The 22,582-nt window shown below is 44.4% G+C and overlaps 2 protein-coding genes across 2 annotated transcripts in view; one reads left to right on the forward strand and one right to left on the reverse strand.

The window, feature by feature from the left end:
* Nucleotides 1–11,482, reverse strand: part of grm1a (glutamate receptor, metabotropic 1a) — a gene marked incomplete at its 5' end in the record, with an annotated part of 37,946 nt that extends 26,464 nt beyond the window's left edge. Inside the window, 2 exons of the mRNA XM_083790446.1 lie at nt 7,358–7,607; nt 10,759–11,482. Coding sequence (XP_083646572.1) covers nt 7,358–7,607; nt 10,759–11,482 — 974 coding nt within the window. The remainder of the gene's footprint in view (nt 1–7,357; nt 7,608–10,758) is intronic.
* Nucleotides 11,483–17,577: 6,095 nt separating this feature from the next.
* On the forward strand, nt 17,578–21,971 carry LOC310876640 (F-box only protein 30-like). The gene is made up of 3 exons (XM_083790227.1): nt 17,578–17,686; nt 18,645–20,771; nt 21,288–21,971. Exons 2-3 carry the CDS (start codon nt 18,666–18,668, stop codon nt 21,480–21,482), a joined length of 2,301 nt encoding a protein of 766 aa, XP_083646353.1. The 5' UTR covers nt 17,578–17,686; nt 18,645–18,665; the 3' UTR covers nt 21,483–21,971.
* Nucleotides 21,972–22,582: the final 611 nt, after the last annotated feature.

Raw genomic sequence — 22,582 nt, forward strand, 5'->3', positions numbered from 1 at the left:
AGTGCACGGTCACTAGTGCAAAGCTACGGTATTGTGTGAGTACAGTCAGAGCCTCCCTTTTCCCACTCTCAGTGTGTCCATTTTGTCTGGAGTGTATTGAAAATGGGACACAGACCAAAATTGTGTCTGTAAGAGGTAAGAGAGGTAGAAACGGCCGTCATCAAGTGGAAAAGCCGCTTATGCAAATTGCGTTCCGTAATAACAGCATTCAGAGTTCAGACAGAATTAACGAGATACAGAGGCTGAACGCAGTTAATTGCAAGAGAGCAGGCAGGCGGACGGGTGGGTGTGTTCACTCAACTCTACCATGCTGAGAACACAGAGGAAATAGATGCTGTTTTTGAGGAGATATGCAGGTTACTAATGGTTCTTTAAGCTTCATTTCACGAAATAGTTCGCCTATAAGTCCTGACGTCACTGTCAGTAGAGGGCGGCAGTCCACAGGTTTGTGTACTTTTTATTTGCATTGAAATCCCCATAGGGGGATTTTAGATCTCTTCATATAAGAACTGTGTCAAGAACCGATCATCCCGGCCTTTTCACTCATATTGATATGAAGCATCGACTGAAGGTGGAAATGTATAAATATACCCAAAGAGTAACACAATAAGTGCTACAAACGAGTCAAACAACCCAGAGACTACATTTCCGGGTAGGCGGAGTGGCTGCAGCTGCCGGTCGCACAACATAAACTGACATGTTAATTAAGTTTTTTATTTGTTTTTATTGATATTTAATGTTTCGTGTTTAGTACGATCTCGAGTCACCGCCAGCTGAGCTTACGTCAACGAGGAATCTCAGGAACGCAATGTGTTGACAGCTGGGCGTGACGTATATTAGCAGCGACATTGCTTTCATATGTAGTTTCAAGGCTTTTGCGGCCAAGTTAATTTCATTTTCTCCAGAAACTGGCTGTATCAAATATGAATGGACATCATTAACGACGCACAGCCACCCCCCTGACAGAAAGGCCGGGATGATCTTTTTTTTTTCAAACACAGTTCTCATACTAGAAAAAGTGCCCTTCTGGGCACAGGTCTCCACCAGGATAGGAATGTAGGACATCTGTTTGAAACTGAGCACTCCTGTGAACTTTGGAAGCCAATCTTAACCAATCAGGATGGAGTCTGAGAAATCTGAAAGACCGGTTTCGTTGAATGGCTCTAGAGAGACTGTGTACCAATTTGCGTGATGTTTGGACAAAATCTGTAGGTGTACTGTGCAAAAACTTGTTTTGCACAAAGCGGCCTCCTGGTGGCGCTATAACAGGCCGTTCTGGAAAGTTTGGGGCAGAGGTTCATCGTTGGCATCCAGGGAGTGTGTGTGCAAAATTTGGCATCGACCGGGTTTTAACGGTGGCCGAGATTAGCTGCTCACGGACACACACACACACACACACACACACACACGGACGGACGGACACACACACGGACGGACGGAGGGAGTGCAAAACATACTCTCCCCCCATGCCTTCGGCCTGGTGGAGACAATGAAGCGACCTAAAATCCCCCTATAGGGATTTCAATGCAATTAAAAAGATACATGAACCTGTGTACTGGCGCCCTCTACTGAAAGTGACATCAGACTTCGGTGCTCTATGGGGAGCGCCTGATCACGCCAGGGATCAGGCGCTCCCCATAGGAAATGAAGCTTAAAACAACTGGGGGGAATGCCTGATGCCTGGCTGAAAAGAACAAGACATATATTCAATTATGAATTGGCAATGTTAGCAGGGGTTGAATTAATGTGCCCATGCAGCACAGATTCAATCACAGAAGCAGTGGAACAACAAACAACAACAACAACAAAACGTTGTTGGTCATGAGCTTGACCATCAATATCTCATCAAGACCAGATTTTCAGTACACTACACCTGTGGTTCCTAAACAATGGGTCGAGACCCATTTGTGGGTTGCGGACACATTTGTATGCGTCCCTAGACTCCATACTCACTTTAATTTTTGTTTCCTACATTTTGTTTTCAATTATTTTCAACATTTTCATGAATTAAAAACCAAATTCAAAGATTTTTTCCCCCGTTTTTCCGTAAGTTCCATAAATTATAAAACAAATGTTTAAGAAGTTTGTGGCTTTTCTTTCAACTGCCAACAGCAATGGACGGATGGAGTCGCCCGCAAACAAGCATCAACCATCAAGCATCTAATCTGATCTGCTGCTTGCACCCTTGTCTAAAAAGGTTACTATTTAAAAATGAACAAATTAAGTCATAATTCAAATTAGTGTTGAGATACTTTTGAAGCCACACAGTATAAGACTTGTGAAGGTTTCAAAGGACCTGCCTAGGTTAATAAGAAATACTCATGAGAGAGAGAAACAACATAGCAGACAGTAGACATGCATCATAGTGTTAACTGCTGCCTCTATAGAGCGTCGCAGTCCCGCCCCCTTTCAGAACGGCGAGTGGCCCAGGAAATGATTCTCCATTCATTTTCTCCATAGGCTTTTCAAAAAGTATTTATTTAAAGACGGTTACGCCGCGGACATAGCGAACTCGGAACGTGACAAATCACACAATGTTTTGGGCCGATCAAATAATTTATAAGAAGTAAAACAAAAGAAATAGTGTTTCTCCTGCCTTTATTTTCTTCTTTCTAATGATTTGATCGGCCCAAAATATTGTGTTCATTGTCATGATTTGTCACGATCTGAGTTGGCTTTGTCCGCGGCGTAACCGTCTTTAAATAAATACTTTTTGAAAAGCCTATGGAGAAAATGAATGGAGAATAATTTCCTGGGCCACTCGCCGTTCTGAAAGGGGACTGCGATGCTCTATAGAAGCCCTTTCAATCAAAGGATATCCAAGGACATTTATGACTGAAATGAATGTCCTCCCTCTGCTCTCTTTTAAAGGCAGCAGCCAGATCTATATAATCAGAAGAAATTGCATTGCAAATGCAAAATAGTATACTATTTGTGATGATTATGATGATGTTGTTGTTTGCAAAGCTAAAAACTTCAGATTCACTCCTGAGAATAAACTTTCCGTCATTTATTATGGAGCTGCCTTGTGTTGACAAAACATGCTGTGACAAATTAGTTTGAGCTACTTTTAAATATATTAAAAGAATAACATGCCATTCTTCTCATAAGCATACGATTGGAAAAGAGAAAGGTTAGATAAATATATCAGTCCTGTGCGAAAAACACACAAAAACTATTTTATGCGCACGCGCACACACACACACACACACACACACACACACACACACACACACACACTCTTCTGTCATTTTCACCATCGCTGTCATCTCCCTCTTTCTCTACCTCTCTCTCTCTCGCTCTCTTTTGTGACCCAGAAGCGCAAGAAGCTAAGCCGCGCTTCGCTCCATGCGTCCATGGAGACTGCCACAATAGCTAAAAACAGATGCACTCTCATGTGTCCTACGGAGGAGGGAAAAGGAGAGAGGTGTAACAGAGTGGCGTCACCATGGATAATTCATGCAGCATTTACTGTAAGCCTGAAGGGAGAGTGCCTCCCTGTGACGTACAGTACAACACAAACACTACAACACCTCTTCCCATGACGAGTCACAAATACTTCATTTCTACACCTCTGTGTTATCTTAACCCTGCTGAGAGTGTAGATATGGACCAAAATGGTAGTGCTGCATGATTCTTGCTCAAATCTCGAATCTCGATTTCCCGCCACAATAATTGAGATAACGATTCACACACAATTGTAATTTTTTTATCCATGGACATTGCCTATTTATTGTCTTTTGGTCTGTAGTTGCTACATTACATTTAAAATGTGGCACCAACTACTGTGGCTTTAAACAGACAACATCAAAGTGCTCGACTTAAACCTCTCTTAGAGTCTCTCTCTTGTACCAACAACACAAGAGGAACCAAGATGAATTGGTCTGCCAAATAGTGCTGCAACATTCTTGCTCAAATTTAGACATGAGATCGCATAGGTGTCTCAGGTCGCATTCATACCAGAGAGCTTTGCTGCGATTAAAACGAATCCTGCTGCGCATTGTCAGAAAGTGCGCTTCGTTTGGCAGGTGTGAAGGCTCATTCGAATCCTAATGCGCAGCAAATAACCGCATTTTACTCCGCCCAAAAACGTGGGTTTCGCTTCGCTTCGAATCGCACTTGACTACGATTCGGTGCAGGTGTGAATGCAATCCGCAGTAAATAAAGGAAATGAAGCAAACATAATGTGGCGGGTGAGGAGCTGAACACAGTTGGAGACGGTTAAGGCATATTTTACGCAGCGCAAAGATGTCCCGTTACTGTGGATAGACGTGGTCGAATAAGGAGACTGAAGCCCTGATCGAAATGAGGACGTGTAGGCTACATTAATCAATTGCTTAAGAAAACACATAAAAACACTGCAGTGTATTATAGCCTACATAATATTCTGTCTGTCTGTCTGTGCGTGCCGTAAACATGGAGTGCTGTCACTGTGTGGGACTGGGGAGTTATATCAGTGCGCTCATGCAGCGCTGTGCCTCCATGCCCAAAAGAACAGTGTGTGGCGGCTGCGTGCGTAGAGAGAGAGAGGGGGGGGGGGGGTCCCAGACGGCACGACACATGCACGTTATGAGTGTAATTTTATCACCATAGATTTCACTGTGTAGGCTATAGTTTATGAACGGAACACATTGATAAAGGTCCCCCCTGCTGCGTTTCCAATTGCTGCGAATGACAGTGTGAAGGCAAACCGCAGCCAATTAAATATGCAAGAATCCCCTTTCCCCGCCCATACGGATCTGAGTCTACCGAAGTATTAGGTGAGAATCTGACCTCAGTCTAGATCTCGATCTTTTTTCTATCAATCCTGCAGCACTACTAAAATGGACTACAGGGTCCATGGATCTGGGCAGGACGTGCAGCACATCATAAGTAGATTCCCATCCTGCCATACCACCGACATCAGCCCATGCACAATAAAGTCCTCAGTGTTCACACTGCACTTCGTCTCCGTGTGTGTACTGTATCACAGTACATACATAAAGTTCAAGCACATATCCTATGAACTGCTGAACTGAACCAACTGCATCCAGTTAAAATGACAATATAGGCTACATGATGTCAAGTTACAAGTATACAAAAAGTCATCAGGGTTAGTTGAAGTTTTTAACCTGTAGTTTAAATGATCTAGTTTGTCAGCTCTTATAGAGACACCTTTAGTTTGTGATACGCGCTCAACCAGAAGCTCATGACAAAACGTGTTAGTGAAATGAGACCAGGCCATTACTAATAGTGATAGGACTGGATTTATGACACTCCAAAGAGGAGTCTTATAGCCAATGCTGCAGTAGGGGAGAGCCGCCACGGTTGTAACGCGTCATGGTTGTAACATGAACGTTATCTCTTGATTGGTCAACGCCATCGCGTCAGTATGTGTACAGAAACGTACTCTACGTGCCCAGGAAGTTTGAAGTGTTTACCTTCATCCTATGGGGAGTTATTGTTCATTCTGGTCTGTAAGCAACGCCAAAGAACAACTTGCTAAAGTGGGCCATTTGTAACATGTTATAAATGGCCCACTTTCCATTCAATACCATTATATGCAATATTTACATATTTGACATATTGGCCAATATTATATGTTCAGTCAGCTGTCTTTCATTACAGAATTAGTATAGGGTTGTATAACATTGTACAACTCAATCAATCAAACTTTTGTTTAATCAATGTATTTTCCCATTGAACTGACTCAAACACCCAAACTGGTACACCCGGTACTATTAATATGAACAGTGTCCACATTCGGTTTAATAACTCCCGACCTGTTTTATCAATTTAAAAACTTGAAGTGGTTTATGGTAGCAGACATGTGTAGGTCCGTTGCCTGAAAATATTTCATGTGTAGATAAACGGATCTCTGAGTAAAAAAATGAAACATGCAAAGTGTTACAACCTTGTAGAAATACTCTTAGTAGATAATACTAAAGAGTACTTAAGTGAAGACTGAGCTTAACTACTGTGTGTCTTGCTTCGTCACATCCTGTCCATCCCATCGATTTTGTGTTGGGTTCATTCAGCGTTCGGCAAGTCAATCAATCAATCAATCAATCAATCAATCAATCAGTCTTTGTTGGTTGTATATGTGTGTATATATAACACACACACACACACACACACACACACACACACACACACACACACACACACACACACACACACACACACACACACACACACACACACACACACACACACACACAATATATAATAATATCATATCTTATGACATAACATTCAGCTGGGTAAGTGTGAGGTGACTTTGCTAGCCCTTTTCTAATGAGAAAGATTAAGGCTACAGTCACTCATTGTCACTCAGCATTGGCATACAGAGAGAGAGAGAGAGAGAGAGAGAGAGAGAGAGAGAGAGAGAGAGAGAGAGAGAGAGAGAGAGAGAGAGAGCGCGTAGTGAGATGGAGGGGGGGGGGGGGCGACCAGGGAAAAGAGGGGAAAAGGAGGACACAGAGAGTGGAACGAGGAGATAAAGGCTATGAGAGGAATGTTAAAGTTTAAACCAATCAATCATGTTCAACACACGTTTAAATGGCCCTGCATGATCGACCATGAAGTTCTGCCTTTATATAATAATGGTGTGCATCAATTTGATAATCATTTCCATGTTTTGTAAAGCAGAAAGTGAGCACGAGAGTTTGTTGGTTTGGGGGAGTGGGGGGTTTGCAAAATGAGGCAGCTTTCCCCTCAACAGTTTCCCCATCTTTGATGGATACAAATTATTCATCACTGGAGAAATGTTCTCTCGTCCAACACAATTGAAATGTGGGCTAATTCTTCTCAGTTGCCTTGGTGATATGCACATTGGGAGGCAGACAGTACAGCGCCCTGTAAAGCCATCCGCCCCCAGAGCTCATCACTGGCTCTCGGCAGTGGACCCACCTAACCTCGCGTCACCAGGCTTTCCACCTCGGAGGAAAGCCCATGGTCTGTGTTTCTAAATGGCTGCGTGAGCCGGTCTAGAACGGATGGAAAAATAAATAAAAAGACACAAAAGAAACCCTCTTATTCCCGTTTGTGGTTTCCGCCTTTTTTGGCGTTGCTTTGTTTTGTCTTTGTTGTTTTTTTTAAATAAAATATGGATATACCAAACAAACTATTCCAAAAAGTACTTGAAAACAATTCATACGCCGCATCAAGGCTTTTATTGGCTAAAATTGCGATGCCCTTGATCACAGGGAATGTTGGGTACTTCTGATTCCACTGTGGTTTCCTGCCTGATGACTACAAATCAGTGAGCACAACATGACGTGAGTTACCATCCGCTCGCGACCGGATCATGAACCCGAAAAGGAATGCTTCCCCCGGCTAGGACCGACCAGAAATCGCCATGAGATTCTCCACTTACCTGCCGAGGAGAATGAACTCCCCGGCCACGCCCAGGCGTCTCATGGCCATGAGGAGTCCTCGGACGGTCATGCCCTCACAGAAACACACCACCACGCGTGCTTTGGGCAGACGCTCCCGCAGTTTCTTCAGCAGGCGGTCAAAGTGTTTCTCTCCCGCGTTGCTGTAGATCTTGTCCGAGTGGGCGATGCATAAGCCATCCTGGGCTGCCAGCTCCTTGAAAGCTTCCATGCCGCTCTCACCATAGCTTCCTGTGCGTGGTGGACGAAGAAAGGGATTCAGTTCTTTCAAGGCACACAGTGGTAGCATAGCATAAAATGGTGATGATGTACCAGGGGGGGGGGGGGGGGGGGGAAGAAATTGCATTATGAGAATAAACATTTAAATATGCATTAAATATGCATATTAGTGCAATCTAATTCCTTTGAATGGAAACACGTTAAAGGGTCTGAGCTGTTTACTAAATGATGGGATACAATATAAGACATATTTTGTCTTCTTCCTGCACAGAGTTTCTCATCTAGATGAGCCTTTCTGAACTGTACTTAAGAGCAAGAACACAGAACAAAAGCAAAGTTTTCCTATTTGTTACCATTCAGAAAAATAAATGTTTCTCAAAAATCCTGCACTCTATCAGTGCCTTGTGTGTGCGTCAGTGCGTGTGACAGTCTTGACAGTCAGAGAGCTTGCTACTGAGTCTGACTGACTGTAATGAAAGCCACAAGGGGCAATGAGGGTTGGCCTTTGGTACATTACAACAGCCTGATTAACAGTCCAGCGATTTTAGCTGAATACCGGTAACTTAGTCAAGAGGCAGAGATGGGGACCAGACTAATGCATTTACTGTAGCACACAATGGGCCCTTGTGTCGATTTTTCCAAATGTCCTTTGATGATAGTTTCAATTGCCTCACTTCAGTCTCCCCCTGGAAAATGGCATCATGATAGCAATTATGTTGCTGTTATTTCTCCTTCTGCTGGGACTGTCGGATAGGTGGGTGGAAGTGCATTACCTGTGCGTTACCTGCTCACTTGACACTGTACTGGCCTGCTTTGTGTATTCCTGCCAGTCTGATGGTAATTGGACCAGGTAATTTATGCAATTGCAGACCTCTCTGGCTGTTGCTATGGGAAACAAGCTACTTTTGAACTTGTCTTAGGTGGTGGGGAAAATAGTCTCATTCGTGACCAGAGATAACTTAGAGGCAATTAAAGACTGACATTCCCAGATGGATTTTCAGCAGGGTTCCCAAAAACTCAGCGGATGGTCTTAATCTGCCAGATTATTGTAGTGATTGTACTTGTCGAAAAGCAGTGACTAGATATATTCAACTGTATAAAACAGCATTTATGAGCTTTTATGGAATTTCCATTCACATGGGAACCATGTGGGAAATATAATGTATGACATCCCATTTTAAGACAATTTCAAGCTTTGAGTTTAGCATAAGTACAGTCTAGTGGTTAGAACACATGGCCTCTCATGCAAAGGTTGTGGGTTTGAACCCTGCCTGGGGTCGACGTCAGCAAGGGCATGCGGTCGCAACGGGGACCTAGCGTCAAATTAAAATGGGTTCAGATCTGAGCCAAGTCTTCTGAGGTGGCGCGTCTGAAGCCTGTCCTGGACGGGGAATGAATGAATGAATGAATGAACCAAAAAAAAAAAAAAAAAGAAGTTGGGCAATTACAGTATAGTCTAATAATTGCTCTCTCTTGCAAATATTCCCCTCCTATATGCTCTATCCTTACATTGTGACTTTGATCACCAAACCCAGAGGCTCCAACTCAGATACCTGACGCCCCCTAGCAATCTCTCGAGGTACTACAGTACATCCCCCCCATTCTCCTCATGTCCCTCTCCCATCCAAGACCAATGTTGTCTCACGGTCCTTAAACCTCCAGAGGGGATTCTGGGCAATGCAGCCCGTCAGGCATAATTTGGGTGCACACCACTGATTGTGTTTCACTGGCACTTTAATGAAGAGCCAGCTAATTCAGTATGCAGTAATTACACTTTGCCCTCCTCCTGTTTCTCCCTTTTAACTTATTTATCTGCATCTTATGCAAAAGTGCTGTAATGACGAGCAACCTGGAGAGTTTCCATAAGAAAGTGAGTGCTTCAAGCACAATAAAATATAGCCTCCTGTCTATCATAATAGCAAGTCAAACTGATTTAAGATTTGAAATGAATAGAGCTTTGTCAGAGTACCCGTTGTCCCTCCTTATATGGAGATCTTTGTATCTGTCGGTGTGGATCTGTCTGTCCCTTTCATGCCCATGGAGATCCCTGAAATCATTTGTACATTCCCCATACCCTGTATGTTGGCCTTGCCCATATATGGGGATATACATAATTATACATACTGTATAATTATGCCCATATATGGACATATCAGTCAGATTGGCGGTTCTGGCATATCAGAACAACTGCGGCGGACACTGCACTCCCTCGAGCACCAGATGTCCATATAGCATTGTTTATGTTTATATCAGAGTCATGGTGACATGCCTATATATGTATGGGTGTATCAGGTTTGTTTATGGTTATGTCTACATCATAGTGGCATGCTTATACTGTATATGGGCATATATCGGGTTTGTTTATGGTTATGTCCACGGGCTGGCCGGTAATATAGGATAGATTAGGGTCCCAGTGATAAAACTCATACCAAATGGGGGTCTGTGGTGATGGTCTACTACTGCGTATCAAAACAGGAATCCTTAAGGATTAAAAGGGTTGAGAATCACTGATCGTTCCTACACTAATGGAAGACAAATGTGTAACTTCTAAGTTTTACTCCTCACCCATTTCATTGTTCCCTGCACTTTTAGGTCACAGTATTGACAGTTGACACAAATGATGCAAGCCCTTTGACTATGTGGTGAAAATGTAATGTTTATAGGCTAACAATGACTTCACTTTGGCTTATAGGGCCCTGAGCAGGAGCCTGCATAGACACGCTCAGTAGCCTAATAATCCATTCTTAGACGTATTCAACATTTCACTATTAAACATGAATAGGACATTATTCTTTTTCATGGGAAATTGAATCAAATAATCTCTAAAACATGGAGATCATTTTGAAGATATGGGGTTGGCAACATTAATGTCTTGATTTGGGGGCTTGTGCTCGAAAAGGTTTCCCACCCCTGATTGGATATACCAGGGGTGAACTAAACAAACTAGTTGTTGGCTCTTTTCGAATGGAATGGTTTAATAGCACTGAATTGCCAGAAAATGAACAACACAAACTTGAAGTTGGTTTAGATACTGTAGGCCTACTAGGGTAGGCTACTCTGTGTTGTATCTGGGCTAATCATGCTAGTTTTACATCCCACGTTCACTCCCAAGTCTAGTAATTTTAGTACGATTCTACAGGCCTAATGAAGTGACGCGACTTACCCTCAGTGTGCACCGCCGACACATAGGTCCAGTTGTATCGTTTGACAATGTCCAGCATTGCCCGGGCCTGGAGCACGTCCGACGGCACGACCCTCAGGAAGTACTTGAATAAGGTCTTGTCACTGAGGTCAGTGCTGGTGGCAGAGTAGGCAATCTGTGGGATGTTGAACAGCTGGAGTAGGTTCTGCACCTGTATCGCAACGGAGCTGGACCCTGGTCCAATCACGCCGGCAATGGGCTTTTTGGTGGGCGGGGGCTGGTTGGACGTGGTGCCGTCAATGCACCACTTGGACCCATCCTTGTCGTCCCGGATGGAAATGAGGGAGTCCCGGATGAACTCGATGCTCTGCTCCAGGGCCACGGAGGAGTGCCAGCAGGAGTCTCTGATCTCGCAGCCCAGGCTGATGTTGGGGAGCAGGTTGGGGTCCGAGTTGATCCGGTCCAACGTGTGGAACATAGCCTCCACGCGCTGGATGCCGTACTGCTCGCGGACGTCCCCGCACTTCCGATCGGCCACTCTCTCGGCGGAGGGCTGGTGGTGGACGGAGAACAGCGCGCCGATGATCACGTCTCCATCCATCCGCGCCACGGAGCGCGACACGGCGCGCGGGACCGCCGCCCGCTCGTAGATTCGACTGCTGTGGGAGGAGAGCACGAGGCCCCCGCGGAGGAAGAACACGGGAAGACACAGGAGCACGAGGAGACCCATCTTTACGCGTGCCATATTCCACGTCGCGTGAGCAGCCGCGCCGGCTGTGCAGGCATTCTATCTGCTCGTGCTGGCGGTGGAGCGGCGTGTCAGTAGATCCACGTTTAACCCAGAGACCATGGTCTGTGAGCGCACTCCCTGGAACATATCCATAATCCACGCACACCTGCGGAGACGGTGACATCGGCTGTCATATATAAAACGCACCCACTTGCATGCTTTTCGTTGCTGGGTTTGGAAGTAAAGTGCAGCTTTCCCCCTTCATTTGTCGCCTATAGCCTTTAATTAAAATAGCCCTGAGGCTGGTGGCTGAATTAGCCTAATAACAATATCATTGTAACCCCTTGAATCGTAGTGTAGCTATAGCCTACCTATTACCATGCACTCTTTCCACTGAGAAAAACAGACCCCGTCCAGCACCATGGACAGTGCACTTAAAAAAAGAACCAGATACAAGGACATCTTCAATCATTATCTTTGGTAACATTATTTTACACAATTAGAATCGTGTATAGGCCTATATTGCCTAATACGAGAACAGCTGCAGTCCCATCAGAGATGGTTCGAATAAATCTGGATTAAGTCTAGCATTAGAATAACATTGTATATTTCCACATTAAATTGAACATACACATCTATCTGCATTCTTCGAGAAAGGTGTCACCGCATGACCGCATGCCACGCAATTATCAGCAGACCCAACTGATAATACAATAGGCTACCATACACAAAACAGGCTGCATCGAATACGGCTGATTGGCGGGGCATCGGTATTCTCAATAATTGCCTCCGTATGAAAACGGAATATCTGGTCCCCTCATAGGCTACTCTAGGTAAATCAGAACTTGAGACATACCTGGATCCTCGAGACACATCGCGTGCTTCCCTCGATCTTCTGTTGCGCGCGGTCCTTGGCTGTGATACTTGAGTTTCTCTCCCCCACCTCCCTCTCTCTCTCTCTCTCTCACACACACACACACGCGCACACACGCACGCACGCACGCACACGCACACGCACACGCACACACACACACACACACACACACACACACACACACACACACACACACACACACACACACACACACACACACACACACACACACACACACACCAATCGCTATATATGCTGTTTATCTCACTCTCGCCACAATTCAAAATCGGGCCATAAGAACAATTCCAGACATTGCACATCTCATTTTATTGGTGAGTGCAGGTGACACTATTTCTCTCAAGCAAACTTAAGTTATCTTAAGTTTCAATTGAGCAGCTGATGACAAAGATGGATGATATAGGGAGAGTTTTGACTCATCCTACCTGACCTATACCATACCGACGTTCAGTGAAGATTTTATACGGCAAATGTTGGGACATTCTAATCGTTTTAAGACATGCTACTTTTGGAGAGAGAGAGAGAGAGAGAGAGAGAGAGAGAGAGAGAGAGAGAGAGAGAGAGATGGGAGGGGGGGGGGGGGGGTGCCAACGTTGTCACACTAATCTTTATTTAGCCGGGCCGCAACAATCAAAGTCGTACTGTGTAATGATCTTGCTGCCAGACAAGCACGTTTTTACCTTGTCACTTCAGAATTAGCCTATACGTCAATCCTAACCGACCACTAAAAGGGTGAAGCCTTTCCGTTCGGTTCGGTTACATTATTCTATTTAAAAAGCCCATACTGGCATTGTTGGTCAACTCGCCCCCAATACTTTCAGCAATCAGCACCATGGAGAGCAACGCCATCAACGATAGTTCAAGAACCTCGCACCGCCATCTAGTGTTATCTAGCAGTAATGTTGGAGAGTCACAAAGTTGGAGTGTGCATGTGCTCGCGCAGACGCGCACGTGCACTGTCTGCAAAAACTTAAGTAACATTCAATTAGCATCGACAGTGTTCAGTTGTCCACTAACAGATGCCGCTGAATCTTCTAGTATAGTAGGATCCAATAGGAATACAAGTGGAGTTTGCGAGACAATCCGGTCCTCAATTGGTTAATGCTCACGCCTCCCCACGCAACATCCCACTTGCATGCAGGGATGTAGCAGCCCAGGCCCCAGCCCAGTCAAAGCAGAGAAGATATAGCTGGTGCCTCACTCAGATCGGAGTTGAGTCGTGACTCACTCTATTCCAACTTAATTTATGCAGAGGATTTGAATGGAGGCCTGATGTCTATAGAGCACCGAAGTCCTGACGTAACTCGCTCATCCCGACGATTCCCCTGGTTCACGGAAGTAGTTTCTCTATGGAGAATAACATGGGGTGATCTTAATATCGTCTACTATAAGCGTTGTGGTCCAAAAATAAACAAGCTGTCTCGGCGTTATTGTCAGGGAGGTGTCTCTGTATCGTTTGCAACAGTCAGTCACTCATATATGATACAGTCTGCTTCTAGCGAAAATCTAACTAATTCAGCAGCAGTAACATTAGCGTTTTCTCTCAGTCAGTTGATTCTTCATATCCATGTGAGTGAAGCGGCCGGGATGACATGTTTATTTTTCAAACACAGTTCTTATATGAATCAATCTAAAACTCCTCCTATGGTGATTTCAATGCAACTAAACAAATACATGAACCTGGGGACTGACGCCCTCTACTGAAAGTGACGTCAGACTTCGGTGCTCTATAGCTCTGCTTGATTGATTGATTGAAATATTTATTAACAGTTTGCAGAAATACAGTACATTTCAAGCACAAACTCAATACAAAGACTGTTAACTGTGAGTGGACGACCCAATTAAGCATTACACTTGTTTACAACAGGGTCCACCATGTTCAATTCATCAAAACATTTAGAGACGTACAAATAGACTATATAGTTAAAGAACAGGACAGGAATTAATCATAAAGGAAGCAAAAAGGGAAAAGAAACATATAGTGAGGGGAAAAGGGGGGGGGGCAGATTTTACGGGGGCCAGTTTCTAATTGCAGCCGTCCGTAGATGCCCTTTGAGAGCGGTTTTGAAGGAGTCAAGGGATTCACATGTCTCAATGACTGTTGGTAGGGCGTTCCACATTTTGGTGGCATAGGAGCGAAAATAATTTAGTCCCTTGTTTGTGCCGAATCTGGGTTGTACTGTACATGGTTTGTTGCACTCCCTCTGGTGTTGTGGGTGTGGACTTCGTTTACATTAAGGAAGTATTTAGACAGGTACATGGGTATCTTGGTGGTGTATCGAATCTTGTGGACCAGACCCATTGCAAGATGCTGTACTCTGTCGTCGACCCTAAGGCATCCCAGCCTGTCAAAGTGGGCAGGGGTGAGGTGGGTTCGGGGGGTGAGGCCAAGTAGGAGCCTGACCAGTTTGCTCATATACCCCCCGGTCATATAGCAAGAACATACATCTGCTATTGAACCAGATTAAGAGTGACATTTAGAGACAATTCTGATATTGGACTTGGAGCCATATACTTTAAAGGGGCAGCTGCGTGAGGATCTGCGTGTAGACCATGGAGGGCTGTTTCCAGCAATGACTGTTGCAGTAATCGAACCATTGGCCAAGAGACAAGAATCAAATTATGTATAGCTTCAACTATATGGCTAAGTAAAGTGTTTTTGTTCACATAATATTGCTGCCATCACTCAGACATTGACTATCTAAAATCTAGATATAGTTTATCACATTTTTGTCATTGCAAAGCCCATCAATCAACATTTTTACCATTTGGCAAGCCAATGTTTCATTTTATGTTAATGCACAATGTACTAAGTATAATTCAACTTGGCACTGGTATATTACTTTCTTTTTTAAATCAAGCGCAAATTGATGGACATAGTGTCATAGTAAATCAATGTGTCATACATATTCAGAGGAAAACCTGGAGATTGACATTCAGTAATTGGTATTTACAATGAGAGCATTATAATGTTATCTGAAAATGAAAATAAATCTCAAATTTGCCGGTCTTGCCACCTGTGTCTGTGTATGGACACATTGATGTCCCCTGAGGCCCTGACCCCAGGTATTTAACCTCCTTCAGCTTCTCTACTCAACATCCGTTCACACACCTGTTTTACTCCTTCTGACTTGCATTCCTCTTCTCTCCAGTGCATGCCACCTTTCCAGACTCTCTCCAACATGTTCCCTCCTAGGCTCCTGGCTGACCTTGAAGACCTCAGGATTCTTTTTTCTGACAGAAAGGAATGAGAATTATGACAATATCACCATTTACATTATTAGATCATCACACCACTTCTGTACAGTTTAAAGAATATATATGCACGATGTTATGGGCTTTATAATCACTGTGGTTGATTAGATTTTCCCTAGATGTAGCCTATAATTATTTATTTTATTTTCAACTCCCAGGGGGAGTCAGATACGTTTCTTCAGACAGAAGGCATTGAACATCACAGTCAAACAAATATAATGAGAATTGTGTATAATGAAAAAAAGGAGCCTATGAATTGAGAAATAAAATGAGGCACAACTGCAATTCACCTCCCATGGTATAAAATGTCTATGTCGCTGTGTGCCATGTGTGATGCCTGCCATCTACTGGCGAAAACGGGATCTATTTCTCGAGCTGCACACTTGAATTGACACACCTGCGCGCGCGACACACGCACGCAAACGCACGCGCGCGCGCGTGCACACACACACACACACACACACACACACACACACACACACACACACACACACACACACACACAGTAGATTAATACAGTATATGGACAGCAACGAATGTAGACAAAGTAACTATTTTTTAAACAGTTTAAATTAAGTTGAAAAGTCATGCTGAAACAAAAACTATATATATATATATATATATATATATATATATATATATTAGTCAATAACGTTTCAGCACAATGACTGCATAATGTAATAATTACTTTAACAAGAGAGAGGGGGTGCACCGTTCCTGGAGATACTGCAATACCAGGTCGATGCGTGGAGTGGACGGAGCAAGCCCCTATTCCATCTCCCAGTTCCAAAAATCAATTTAATATATGGTCCCCGGGTAGGGGACGTATCAGATATTAAACTGATAAGAACAGATACTACACTTGATCTTAGCCAAAAGGCCGAGAAGCGATGTCGATGTGGCTTTCAGAAAGGGCTGGTCACTCTCGGCAATGACAGTTACAGTTGCTGTAAATTTGAAGCGTAACGTAACGTCACACACTAAACAAAACTCTGCAATAAGAAGGTATACTACACAATTTAACCGACGTAGAGATATTTCATAGGAGATATTAATACAATAATAGCGAGTTCTTTCCATATGGGAGGTTGTTTCTTGGTGCTTCCTGGTCACGTGTCACGCCATACACCAATAACAATGTCGAGGCATCTGGACCGTTTAAAATGTCGTTGAAAAACTTTAAAGCAATGGAACAACGTTCGTACGCATTCATCTACCAAACACAACGAGTGAGGTGAATTCACGTGTATATCACAGTGACTATTATAATGATAAAAGAATGCTCATAATACAAGTCTTTGTGTTACATTTTCAACACATTTCGCAAAACAGACGCTTTGGCACACCGTGGTGGAGAATCAACGCAACTGCAGTGCGTAATGTATGGTGGAAAAAGTACTCACATTTTTGTGAACGTATCAATACTGCAATGCAGAAATACACAAGTAAAAGTCCCAAATTAAAAATGTAGGCCTACTGGAGTAAAAGACTAGTTTTTTCATAAAAATGTACTTAAAGTACCAATTAAAGCAAAAATATTAATTATGCAGAATGTCTCATTTCAAATGTATATAGGGCTGAAGAAGTGTTTTACTGCATGTTTTTTGCAATAATAATCCAAATCTACAAAGTAACTATATTAAACTCAAGTTTTCAAATACATAGTGAAGTAAAATTATACTTTCTATAGAATATTTGCTTCTGAGATGTATTGGAATTTGGAGTAGAAGTAATTCAAACGTATTCGCAATTGAAAATACTACTACTTTTTCCACCACTGGGATTGTCAGCGACAATTTGCAACAGCTGGCTGTAATCTGGCTCTGATAAACAATAGCCGACGTCGTTTGTTTAACTTTTCAGCTATTTTCCTCGCCGCGACACAACTGTACGACGAAGTATTGACATTTTCACAGACACATTGTTTGTGACGTCACGGACAAATCCTTATTCTAGGAAGGATGTAGCTGGCAGTTTTCGCCACTGTGTCTACTCTACTCTAGCTGTACATTCAATTCAATCAAATCCAACGAATCAGAAGTTTGCTTTGACAAAATTGATAAAACGACACGGTAAGAAGATATTGGCGTACTTGTCTGGCGAATAAAGGGATAACGGACGTTGGGATGTTTCGTAGTAACATTGTAATAACGTGGTTCAACTTCTCAGCCTGGCTGGCTGGTTGTTGTGGGCCAGCCTTAGTTAGCCTGAGCCTCACAATGAAAGCTAGCATGCTACCGTTAGCCGATATAAGTTGAGTTGTTACTGTTAGCTACGCGACAACCGACAATAAGCTCTTACAAACTGCTTTGTGTGCTCTTCTTGTGCTAAGCTGCCTGTTACCGTCAACAAACCACAAGAGTTCCCGCATATGTTGCCTATACAGTTTTGATAAGACATAGGATGTCTTGTTGTGTGGTGTGTGGTTAATAGCTGATATTTCTAAATTCTACCTGTGAGTTCAACTGTGACAAAAACGTAGCTATTAAAACGAACAATTGTGTGTGCCAAAATAAAGTGGGCTTTGTTGTTGTCCATATAATAATTGGAGCGTTTGACAGGAAATGTATAGATGTATCATCGTGCAGATTAAGCGTCACATCAGAATTCCACAACTATTTGTAACCATGCAGTGTGTGTAAATAAAACAATAATATAGTAGACGAATGCACACGTGCACCCACTTTCACTGTTTGTCTGGCCAGCTTGTTTCATACATCTTTTAATGTTGAGCTCATCAGTCGTAGATAACAAAATCACACCTGTGTGAAGTGAGGGGCACTCATCATACATCATCTCATTCCGGCCAATCACAATTTGCGTCCTCACCTTCGTCTTCAATGTTTGCACGAACACTCAAAACTGGCCATTCATTGTCAATAGCATTCAATGTCTGTTAGGACAATGTTTGTGTTTACACAAACCCTCCTAGCTGGACATAGGAGGGGGTAGCGTCCCTCAATAAATAAATACAAAATAAATATTACAATGGACTAATTCTATTCCCTTCTTTGTCCACTTGTTTTCCAGTCCTCTCTAATTCTGCTGAAGATGGAGGAAAGCCATGCCCACTGTATGTCATGTGTGAACCAAAGGTGCACGGCCAAGCCTAATCCGGGCATTTGTTGTGATCTCGTCACCTGTGCCCTGGTGTGTGGATCTGTATTTCACTCCTGTAAGGCCACCGAGCACCGCCTCCTGTGCCCACTGGAAAGGGTCCCGTGCCTCAACAGCGGCTCTGGCTGCCCGTGCACCCTGGTGCGCAACCGAATGTCCGCGCACCTCGAGGTGTGCCCGGCGGGGGTGGTGTGCTGCACAATGGAGTGGAACAGGTGGCCCGTCAGCTGCCTGGACTACACCTCCTACGAGACCCTGAGCCGGGGCGTGGAGGAGGTGGAGCAGCTGGACATGGCGCTCGCCCTTCAGGACCAACGCACTTTGCTCGAGTCCCTCAAAGTCGTCGCCATGGCTCCCACCGCAGAGAGAGAGACACTCGTGGCAGAGAGCGAGCAGGACGATGGCGCGGCGCACTCCGCTCTGCCCGCGGCATCTTCCGCGGCGTCCACCGCCTCTGAGTCGTCGCCGTCGTCGCTGCTTGCTCAGCCACAACCGCTCGCGCCATGTTCAGCGAAAGAGAAAATAGCAAACGGAATTAACGGTTTGAACGAGGAGCACTACAGCAAGCTCTACGAGGCCACGGTGGAGACGGCAAGAAGTCTGGCCGCTGCCTTGGATATTTTCAGCAGCGGCGCCAGTTACTCTGACAATAGCATGGAGTGTAAGAACGGAGTTACCGTACAGGACAGCAGGGAGAGCCGCATCCGGAAAAGGGATCTTCACAAGGGACTGGAAGCCATGGCCGCTGTGGCTCCCGAGGGTTGTGCTGCAAAAGACATGGTTGAGCAGAGTGTTTGTTATGGCTGTTTGAGTGGAAAGGGGGCTCAGAATGGACCACAGATTTCAGACACAGCAAAAGGACCACTGTCTATGGGAACTATGGGAGCTTGTGTGGAGGCATCCTGCCCTGTTGAGGAGCAGGAGGACATGCGTGTCGCTGCTCAGGAGGAGGTCTCTGTTTTTCAGTCGCCGACTCCTCCACTGTCACCACCCCTGCCGGTCAGTCAAGGCATTGCACAGAGGGCTGGTCACGTGGTCTTGGAGGACAGGGGGTTAGTGATTTTAGAAGACTGGGGGCTGGAACGCAAACTACACAATAACCAGTTTATCAGGGGCTTTGGCCAGTATTCTCAGTCAAACGGACGGAGGGCTTTGCTCCCCGATCGCTCGCTCTGTAGATTTTGTCCCAAAACGGAGGACAAAGCGGTGGATACGTCTGACCTAGAGCAGGATGAAGACCCCATGGGTCTTGGGGAGATTGATTTGATCACGGCCGCCCTCCTTTTCTGTTTAGAGGAGTCCAGAGAATGTCGAAGAATCTCCGACACGATCTATGTCGACGGATACCATGTTGACTTTGGCACACAGACGTTCACTTTTCCAGCAGCAATCCTGGTAACTAACACCAGGGTGGGCGACATGGCGTCGGCATCCGCCTGCGACCACGCCGCACCCCAGCTCTCCTACCCCAGCCCCTTCCGCACGCTCCGCCTCGGCCTGGTCTTGGAGGCTCTGGAGGTGGAAGCGATTCCGCACAACCGCTACCTGCCCCCTAACCCGCGGTACCAGCACATGTTTCCGTTCGTATGCGGCCAGTCATTCCGCAGGGACCAATTCTCGTCGCACTTTACAAACGTCCACGGCGACATCCACGCTGGCCTCAACGGCTGGATGGAGCACCGCTGTCCACTGGCCTACTACGGCTGCACGTTCTCCCAGCGGAGGTTCTACCCGTCCACCAAGGGGGCCAAGGTCGTTCACGACAGACAACTGAGGTCCTTCGGGGTCCAGCAGTGCCCGGGGTCGAAGCTTCAAAGTGCCTCTTGTTCGGACCAGTTCAGCGGGCTGCCCATTGAGATACTGTGGCATATAGCTGGGTTCCTTGACAGCTTCAGCCTGTGCCAGCTAGCCATGGTGTCGCGGACTATGAGGGAAGTATGTGGCAGCCTGCTCCAGGCCAGAGGTATTGTGGAGTTGCAGTGGGAGCGGAGGCATTCCCCAAATGCTCATGGTGCTGTTTCATGGCAGATAAAAAACAGGGTAAGTGTTAAATATTGCAATAGACATTAAACACACACACACACACACACACACACACACACACAGGAAATCCTGAATAAATTGTGGGTTTGGGGTACCTGAGACTACAGTTATGATTGTTGTCGTGACAGAAGCACTGAGTGTGTGTGTGTAAGGATGACTGATTTATCCAATATGCAACAGGTGTGTTTTCAGCCCCAGCTCAGAGTCCCAATGAGTTTGGATTCAGGCCAGGTGTGACTGCTTAAAAAGACATATCATATATCAATATGTAATACATTGAAAATGATTAATATAGATGAGTGCAATGTAATACTATATATATAATGCATATATCAAATAATCACTTTGTCACATAATCAGCAACTGCTTATGGTCTGTGTCCATTCTTCTGGAGTGTTTTAATTTTGATATGCAAGGACTTGCCAAAAATAGGGACAAAATATTTTTTTTGCATCAAGCATTATTGCATGCATCTCTTTGTTGATTGATCTTTATAATTTACCTGTTTTTTAGGTGTGGAAATTCAGTACTGGCTTCAGCCTGGTGTCTTCGTGGGGTTTCTCAGACCTCCCCAGCATGTCGGACCATCTTAGGAAGTGCCGCTTCAACACCGTAGACCGCAAGTTGGACCCTGTACCCCTTCCGGCCATGTGCACAGCGCGGGACGGCCAGTCCCTCCTCCGAGTCCTCCGCCATATTAACACTTGATCGAGCACCTTACCTGTCTAGATGCACCGTGGTCACTGTGTAATTTGAAACGTTACCGTTTGATTTATATTCTGTTATGAGAGCAAAAAATAAAAGTCTGTACTACACAGGAGTTGAAGCACGAGAGCCTTAATTAAAGATGTAACACAAAACGTGCTACTATAGTAGCCTGTGGTTTAGTATTTAATGTTGAATTTGTTTGTGTTGCAAAGTTCCCTATATTTTGGTAACATATTTTCTTGGAGTCAATATATCAACTGTGAAATGAAGAAATTTAGTTTTGTTTTCACTGTCTTGCCTTTCAGTCACAGCCATGGGACGAGCAAATTGTTTGCCATATTGCACAATTTTTGCATAACTGGAGTTATGCTAGCACTTTAAAGGTTTGCTAATCCCTCCCATGTTACTCGATTATCCACTTTACAAAAAATATATTCTAGCATAGAGGTTGCGACATTATCTGAATGCATACTTGTGCATACTGAATGCATACTTGTGCATACTGAATGCATACTTGTGCATACTTCATAAGACGTCTACTGACTGGGTGAGTACTGAGTAGAATGTGGATGTCATGCAAATCAAAACAGGACATGTGTACTCGTTTTTCGTTTTTCCTACAATTTAATAAAATCTTTACCTCCTTTTTAAGTGTTTCACGCATTCAGTTTAAGAACACCGGAGTGTTTTAATTCAAAAGTAGTAGATTTCTGTATTTTCTTATCTGCTGTGAATGAAGTCAGTCTAATGATTGAATGGTTGTGTGAAGTAGACTGACTTGGTTATTTATTTCTGCCTCAAACGTATAAATAATGTTCTATCAATATTTTGATAAATATTAACAAGAGGTCAAAAGCTATTCTACTGTAGCAGAGCAAATGCATGTAAATCTGTCAAAAGTGTTCACACACCTGTGAGCCTGTGCACTTTTGGTCTCAGGGGAGACCCCCAAGTTCTGTTTTCGGAATCACTGGGGTGTCTTTGTCTTTGGGGCTGTTTGGAATAGGTGCATGCAATTTCATGCATGCAACACTCACCTGGTTTGAGAAATGGGAGGAGGCATTTCCTGGCAGGGAATGTATTGTGGAACACCCATCCTT

The sequence above is a fragment of the Protomyctophum parallelum genome, assembly GCF_964188405.1.
Source record: "Protomyctophum parallelum genome assembly, chromosome: 19".
NCBI classification, from domain to species: domain Eukaryota; kingdom Metazoa; phylum Chordata; class Actinopteri; order Myctophiformes; family Myctophidae; genus Protomyctophum; species Protomyctophum parallelum.